General features: G+C 40.1%; 2 protein-coding genes across 3 annotated transcripts in view; one reads left to right on the top strand and one right to left on the bottom strand.

Annotated features, from left to right (window-relative positions):
• Eif2ak1 (eukaryotic translation initiation factor 2 alpha kinase 1) overlaps window positions 1-8,303 on the top strand; it is a 34,780-nt gene that overhangs the window by 20,273 nt on the left and 6,204 nt on the right. For both annotated transcript variants that reach the window (XM_012514389.2, XM_023713547.1), the window contains exon 11: window positions 2,425-2,525. In XM_012514389.2, the coding sequence (XP_012369843.1) occupies window positions 2,425-2,525 (101 nt within the window). The remainder of the gene's footprint in view (window positions 1-2,424; window positions 2,526-8,303) is intronic.
• Window positions 3,853-8,144, bottom strand: Ankrd61 (ankyrin repeat domain 61). Its single transcript, XM_023713548.1, has 3 exons — window positions 7,197-8,144; window positions 6,079-6,176; window positions 3,853-4,899 (listed from the first exon to the last, which is right to left on the bottom strand). The coding sequence occupies exons 1-3, from the start codon at window positions 7,404-7,406 to the stop codon at window positions 3,960-3,962; spliced, it is 1,248 nt and encodes a 415-aa protein (XP_023569316.1). The 5' UTR covers window positions 7,407-8,144; the 3' UTR covers window positions 3,853-3,959.

Raw genomic sequence — 8,303 nt, forward strand, 5'->3', positions numbered from 1 at the left:
ACATAAAAGGAATGGATTGGGGCCGGGGAGATGGCTCAGTGGACTAAGCACTTCCCTGGCAAGCTCAAGGGCCTGAGTTCAATCCTCGGTTCCGCAAACAAACAATGGATTATTTAATAAAAAAAAAAAAAAACAAAACAAAACAAAGTGGCGTGGCTGCTGGGATCAAGCTCCTCCAAGGAAGTGTAGGGCAGAAGCCTTCCTCAACCCCTTTATGTACTGTTTCAGTTCTGAGACACTCTAGGGCCAGCCCTTCCAGCACCAGTTAAGCTTCTGTTCTGTCCAGTTGACACAATGTATCAACCACCAGAGACTCCAAGAGAGGAAGCCTGATCCTGTTACTTAGTGACTTCAACTGTGGGCAACATTAAGGAGAAAGGCAGACAGAACCAGACTCTTGTTTGTGAAATCTGTTAATTGTTGTTTGAGACAGATAAGGTTCTCTTACAATATGTGAAAGACAACCGTAGACCTGGAAAATGCCCTATGTGTGCCAGGTTTGCAGTTACAGATTGTTGGTCTTTGCAGGTGTGGAAGCGCATTTTAGAACATGCCATGAAAATAGTAAGAATTTGTCTCTTTTGCTTTGCTATTTTCAAAGCCTAAAATCCATACATGTATCGTTATTGAAGGCCCCGGAGCAAGAGGAGAATCTTTGCATGTTCCAACTGCTAGCCACAGTTCTTGAGTTTAAAGGAGGAAATAGAGCACCAAACAAAGAATCGTCAAACATCCAAAAACCCAGGGCCACTTAAAGGTTGTCACTCAAACTTGAGTTCAGGCATCAAGAGGTACAGAATCCATTATTGTAAGCAGATTGACTCTTGCCTATCACCTATGGAAACTAGAAAGACTCCATAAACTAGATATTCTGGACTCCTTTACAGCCTGGATTCTGGCTAAATATATGTTTGCCTACCTCCATGGATTCTGACAGGCAGGTATGAGGCTAGGTTATCTGTGCGTCATGACTGACGGTAGCACGCAGCGTCACTAACAACATACGGTGATACCTCCAGTTATCTACTCTAAAGAAGCAGTTCAGAAATCTTCATGCACTTTCTTTACTCAAACCTCTCCACGAAGTAAACACTATTCTGACATTAATTTTTTTTGTTTTTGAACTTTAAATGTGCTAAATATTTTTAAATAAGTAGAATCAAACAAAAGAAAAAGATGTCAATGAAGGCTAGATTCTATCACTCGGGAGGCTGAGGCAGGATTGCTGCATTTGAGGCCAATGTGAACTCTAAGTAAACCACAAAAAACGTGAGAAAAAACCAAAAAGCCAAATGTGGTGATGAATGCTTATAACCTTAGCACTCCAGAGGCTGGGACAGGAGGCTAACCACAGGTTCAAGGCCAGTCAGGGATACAAACGAAGTTCATGGCCAGCCTGAATTACATAGCAAAACCCTGTCTCAAAAAGATAGAAAACCTATGAAGAAAACAGTTGAAAGCAAGGCATAGTAATATATACCTATGAGACACTGTTTTAACCTCCCCCTGCCCCCCAAAAAAGACCCATAAAACAACAGTGGAGGAACCTGACAAACATTGCCTTAGCCAGAGATCACAGCCATCATCAGTACTGGTACATCAGTCTGAAAAGTCCAGTAGAATAGTGTGAAAACAAAATAATTTGTTCAATATGAAGCGAAAACTGAGATGAAGAAAAGGATAAAAGGGAAAAATATTTATGCATATATGCAGGGTAGTTTGGATAATTGTGCTGCTAATATCTGCTGTTCTTTTGAAAGCAGTTAATGCTTAAAATTTTTTTTCTTATTTTGAATTTCTTACAGCTTTTTTTTGTGTTTTTTTTTTTTTATCAATTTTTCAGGTTTACATTTGGTAACCTGAGCAACTAATTTTTTTTTTTTAATGTATTTGGTACAGGGTCTCACTATGCAGCTCAGACTCTTAGTGATCTCTTGTTTTTAGCCTCCCCAGCGCTGGGATTACAGGTGTGCGCCACCACACACAGTCTCAGTGTGCCCACGAGTGGGGCTGGTGCAGCATGTGGTGCAGGGGATCAAACCCCAGTCCCTGCACTTGCCCTAGCAGGTGCTTAATCTGCTGAGCTATCTCACCGGCCCTTAAAACAACTAATTTGAATGATAACATCATGCAGTGCAGCATCCATTGTTGAACTTCTTTTACTTTGCTTAATGAAATTTTATGTCATTTCTAATTTTTTTTTTTTACTATTTTGTGTTCTTTAAAAAAATATATATATTGATACATCATATGCTAATATGATCTGATGAGAACTATAGTTTGTCTGTGGATTTCCTCACCCAAACCATAACCCAATAGTCAATTGGAAAAAAATCCGGTCCCTACTGTGACAGATCTGTCATACTAACATAAGGTGGTAATTATTTTAGAACCAATTTAACATTTGTTTGTTTCCCCTTCTAGGTCCTTATGTTATAGCCAGTGTTGCAACAAAAATTTTTCAAGAATTGGTTGAAGGTGTTTTTTATATACATAATATGGGGATTGTACACAGAGATCTGAAGGTAAGTGGGTTAACTAAATCCTTGAAATTAGTGAGAGATGATTTGATACGGGCTTTTCAATTTTTTTTTTAATTTAGTACAGGATTTACAGGGTCTCACTACATAGATCAGGCTCATAGTGATCCTCCTGTTTTCAACCTCCCAAGTGCTGGAATTATAGGTGCACGCCACCACTCCCAATCTCGGTTGCCATTTCAGTGTGCCCTGGGTGTTGGGGGCCAGCACAGCATGCCGGGAATCAAACCCCAGCCACTGCGCTCTGCCTAAGCAGGTGCTTTAGCCCACTGAGCTATCTGGCCAGCCCGGCTTTTTGAATTTATTTATTTATTTTTAATCTTTTTATTTTTTATTTTATTCTTGAGATATGGTCTTGCTATGTAGTTTAGGCTGGTCTTGAACTCATGGCTTATGCCTCAACTTCCCAAGTGCTAGGATTATAGTCATGCACCACCATGATTCGCTAGGGCTCATTGAATTTAAAGAGTGATGTACTCTTGTTCATTTGCTTAGAGGGTTATTATTTATGTAAATCAGCATTTCACAGGTCCAAAACATGAAGCCCTTAGATTGAATTAAAAGCAGAAATTTTGAAATGTTTGAAAATTCTCTGGAGTATGAATATTGTTTTATTAGTAATGTGCTCTAAATACTAATCTTATGGGTGGTATTAAATGTACTTAATACCATAAAAAATGCTCAATTATTATTGCATCCTTAGATCTAAAATTATTTCTGGAAAATCCTACTGTTTGCTATTTTATTTATTTATTTAGTTATTTTTGTGGTACCTGGGCTCGAACTTGGGACCTTGTGCTTGCCAGGCAGGCACTTACGCTACTGAGGTATATTGCCAACCCTTTTGTTGTTTTAAAAACTACATAAGGAAGTAAAGACATGCGCCTCTAGTCTCAGCTGCACAGGTTGTGGGAAGACCACTTGAGCCCAGGAGTTTGAAATCAGACTGGAGATAAACGCGCGCGCGCTCACACACACACACACACACACACACACACACACGTATACTGGTGGCACAGTACTGGAACTCTGGACACTCATGGCAGGAGGGTAGTCCAGCTTGAGCAACTTTGTGACTTAGAGATACCCTGTCTCAAAATTTTAAAAAAAGTTGTACCTGCATACACAGACCTACATATACACACACATATACATATGCAGAGAAAATATATTTTTTTCTTTGGCTGATTTTAAAGTAATGTGCTTTTTAAGTAAAAACTGTATCATGAAGAAAGGATTTAAAAGAAAACTTAGAAAAATGAGAGAATGTGTGAATCATTTTATTTTTTGAAAAAGCTTTAAGAAGCAGTAGTTCGTACATTGGGATATAAAGATAACGGGTTCAGTATTTTCTGGTATGTCTCTAGCCAGAAAATGCAGTTCGAATTGCTGAAGTCTCTGTGACCGAGGAACTTGGTCTTACTTTAGGTAAGCTAAGTCGGAACAGCAGTATATTGAGTTCCATATCTTTACTGGGAGAAATTGCTTCAGGTGATGTTTGTGTTTCTCGCTACAAAGATTTCTGATGGTTTTTTTACAGATGTCCTCTAGAGATAAAGGTTTTCGAGATAAGGTTATTAAGGCTTGCCTAAAGGAGTAGAATTCTTGTGGCATGATTCCCACAGGTAGAATTCCTTGCTTATTGGTCAATCTCAGAGGATAAGTGCGACAAAGTAGCTTAGCAAAAAGAGTCTTGTCTCTGAGATTGGAGCTGCGTAGAAGGTACATATAAATTGGAGATTCCCCATTTTTTGTTAAAATGTTAACATTTGCCTCAAATTCAAGCAAGAGATTGATTATCGCCTCTCTACCTCCAAAACATGCCTCATGGAGAGCTGTTTGACCCTCACAGTTCTGGGCATTGACCTTGGCTCCATGCATTAACAGCAAATGGATGCAGCTCAGCCCTGCTGCTAGCAGGCGGCCTGCTTTGCTGGATGCAGTGCACACTGCCAGCATCAGGGCCGTATTCCCCGTGGCTGAGACCGCATAGTTCACATTCGCACCATATGCAATAAGTGTTTCTATCATGTCCTTACTCAGTAGATCTGCAGCCATGTGAAGGGGTGTCATGCAGGCTTCATTAATAGCATTGACCTGTGCACCATTTTGAACCAGTGTGGAAAGAACTGAATTGGTCCCATATGATACGGCCAAGTGGAGGGGGGAAATTTTGTTGCTGTTGTCTGCGTGGGCATTAACTTGAGCTCCATATGCACACAAGATGCGGAGACATGTTTCAGCATTGTCGTGCTCTGTCAGGATCCTTTGGATTCTGTTACCTGGTTTTAACCATGTGGTAGAATTGATTGGCCAGTGCAGTATCATCAGCTCGAGAGTGGTAAGGCCTCGTGTGTCCCTGGAAGATATTTATGACATGTCACAGGAGATTCATTGTGAGAACAGCTCTACATAGCAGAATATTACTTTATTTTTATAAAGTAATACCTTTAATTTCATTATAGTATTTCAAGCCCTATATTGTTAGGCAGTTTTTTAGGATATTACAGGGGTTTTGAGGGAACAAAGTTGCATGCAGCCCTGCATGATGTGTCAAGCTCTTTAGAGAAGCCTATTTCAGCTTTGCTGTTGAAGGCAGGGCCCATCCTTGCCCAGTACCAGGCTGGGTTCCTGGACATTTGACGAAGCTGTAGATTTGGGTACAAGCTGTTAATACCCAAGAAGTGAACTCTAAAGGTCCAGACTCCATTTACTTAGTTTTGTGTCTCTGTGTCTGTCCCCTCCCTGAAGTGTTCCCTTATAAGTATAGGTAGTAGGAGAGATGACAAGGGTTGAATGTGGGAATATATGGTCACTATGAAGTTAATGAAACGAGTTCATCTTTATCCTTTGTTCCAGTCCAAGTGGAATGAGAATTTTATGGGTTGGTGCTCAGCTTTTAGGACTGACTCCAAAATTTCTTTAAGAGAATGGAGAAGATTTGTCATCAGAGTCTGACTGCTTCACTGATATTAGGAACTGATTGCAGGTGCAGGGTGGGGCTTGGTATGTGTAGGGAGAAGTAAGAGCAGGACATAGTAGGTTGGCACGTCTGATCAGGGTAAGGATTTGCACTCAAATTCTATTTTGTACTGTATAATTCTTTATTTCATTCAAGTAGCATTCATTGGGTACTTAGTGTTAGGCACTTGGTTTAGGTGCTAAGGACAGTGTTGTAAGCAAGATAAATTTCTCTTTAATGAAACTTTATCTTCTAGTGGAGTGTAATAAGGAAAGCCACTGGCTGTTCTTTATTTTTCAAACTTAAGTTGTTAAACTTCTTGAGTGCTATGGCAGGAACTTAATAAATTTTTCCACAGCACTGTGACAGAGCTCAACATGCAGGTATATGGCTGGCTATGCCTGTGTTATTTCCATACTTCCAGAGAATCTTATCTAGTCAGTAAAGAAGTGGGTTCCTTGGAAACATAGCTTATAAGCCATGTCCACAAGGAATGAACAAACTCAGACATAACAGGACAAGTAGCCTCTGTATCACACACACCCTCACTTAGATGTGGATGCTGCATTAACTCACCTGACTTCTGGGTCAGCCCCATGTTGTAACAAACAGAGCAAACTTTGGGCATTGCGGTATTTGACAGCCAGATGAATGGGAATGATGGAACGTGTCAGCTGTGGGGAAACCAAAGTGAATTGCAATCAGACTTTATAAAATAGTATTTACATTAGCTTGCCAATCCAAAGAAACTATGGGAGTATTCCATTGGTTCAGTATTTGGGTGCTCATTTAAATTTTTCTTCTCTACTGCCTGTTTTCAGAGGCCAGGGAATTTCGTGTTATACAATTTATGTTTTCCTGAAACACAAATTTACCAAGCCAACAGAAATAACACCTAAAGCTTTGGAAGTTGCTTCTTGTGAATAACTCATGGTGTAAAATTGATGGTAATTGCTGTGAAGTCCCTTAGTCCTTAAATTACTGATGAGTAGGTGTTATGTTACAGTTTTTAAGGCTTTGCTAAAGTCATACTATTAGCAGTAAAATCTGCATTTTCAGGGCTTTCAAAACGATAACACAGCATGTGTTCTGTCTATGATAAGCAGAACTGTGTGCCAGTTCTTAAAATACATATGTAATTAGTGTCTTTACACTGTATCTGTAAGATAACAGGAGATGGAGAAGAAGGCGTTGTCCTTCTTGGAAAAAAAAATTAATTATAAAGGCAATAATTGTATAAAAATTTAGACATAAAAATGTATGTACTAGAGGCCAGGGAGATGGCTCAGTAGACTAAGCGCTTCCCTGGCAAGCACAAGGGCCTGAGTTCAATCCCTGGTTCTGCCAAAAAAATTAAAAAAAAAAAAAAATGTATGTCCTAATGGGGGAAAAGAATTCTACACAGACATAATCCCTACTAGTGTGTTGAAGAGTATGGCATTACTGTCCTTCTGACCAAACAATTTCTAGTCTTTCTCTCCATCTGTTTATGGGTAAGACTAGGAACCTCGGGGACCTTGGGGCTCACAGGACCTCAGGGTACACTGCTTGTGCATGGGACATGCATGTTGAAGCGGGGCAGTTGGGTTGCATGTTTTGTGAGGACCGTGAGGAGCTTAGGAAATTCATAAGCATTATGTTGTATTTCTCAATATGCCTCTTTCTTTTAAAAGCAACAACAGAAATGCAGGTACCTGGCGTGAGGGTAACGTGTAGCCGGTATGTTTGGACGGAATGGTCAAAGGCTGGTCGACGGGGTGATTTTTAAGGAGTGCCTTGATGGCAGTGCAGTCTTCTTTGATTATGGCTTCATAAAGCTTGATGTGCGGTATTATGGTCTGGTTATCCTCCAAAGACCGGGCACCATTGGCCACCAGGCTTCTCCTTTTTATTATATTTCCCATGGGAAAATCTTTAGTGTTCAGGGGTAAATGCTGTTATGGAAACCATCATAACATTCTGTTTGTGATGACTCTTTCAATTTAGTTCTAGAACTTCTATAGACTTATGGAAAATTATATTTCTACGTAGCTATGATGGTACATACCTGTAATCCCGGTACTGTGGGAGACTGAGGCAGGAATGTTTGCGAGTTGGAGCCCAGACTGGACAATTTACCCACTTACTAGGACCAGCTCTCAAAGAAGAGAAAAAAGCTGGGGACGTAGCTCAGTGCAAGGCCTTGAGTTCAATCACTTGCCCCCCTCAAAGGAAAAAAAGTTGTGAAGTGAACACAACTCGTTTTATACTGGTGCCACACCTTTCAGACTTTATTCCTTGATTACAGAGTGCCAAATATCAACACAGACTTTGGAGTTTTTTCTGCTTAGTTTCAAAACCATCCAAAACTGTCATCTTACACCTAAGATTATTCTGTTTTCTCTTCCATGTCAATGTAGTTCAAACTATTAACTGATCTAAATGGGGAATTTTTACATTAACATAAATTATTACTTAAATGCAAAAAAAATTTAAGTTTTTGTTTTGTTTTGTTTTTTAAACTTCCTACCAGTATAGAGGCAGTTTTTCACTGGTTCAGGTGTAGGCTGGGAGCTGTTTTGGATCTGATATGGTTGCTTAAGTAGCAAATGCATATGACCTAGTTGTTTCCCACACTGGCTTTTTTTTTCTTTTTAAGATACAGTCTTGCCATGCAGTTCAGGCTGGCCTTGAGATCACATTGTAGCTCAGGCTGATCTTGAACTCACAACAATCCTCCTGGGCTGGGAAGATGACTCAGTAGCATAAGAGCTTCCCTGGCAAGCGCAAGGGCCTGAGTTCAATCCCCAGTTCCACAAAAA

This window comes from Octodon degus, unplaced genomic scaffold (assembly GCF_000260255.1).
Source record: "Octodon degus isolate 3935 unplaced genomic scaffold, OctDeg1.0 scaffold00031, whole genome shotgun sequence".
Taxonomy (NCBI): domain Eukaryota; kingdom Metazoa; phylum Chordata; class Mammalia; order Rodentia; family Octodontidae; genus Octodon; species Octodon degus.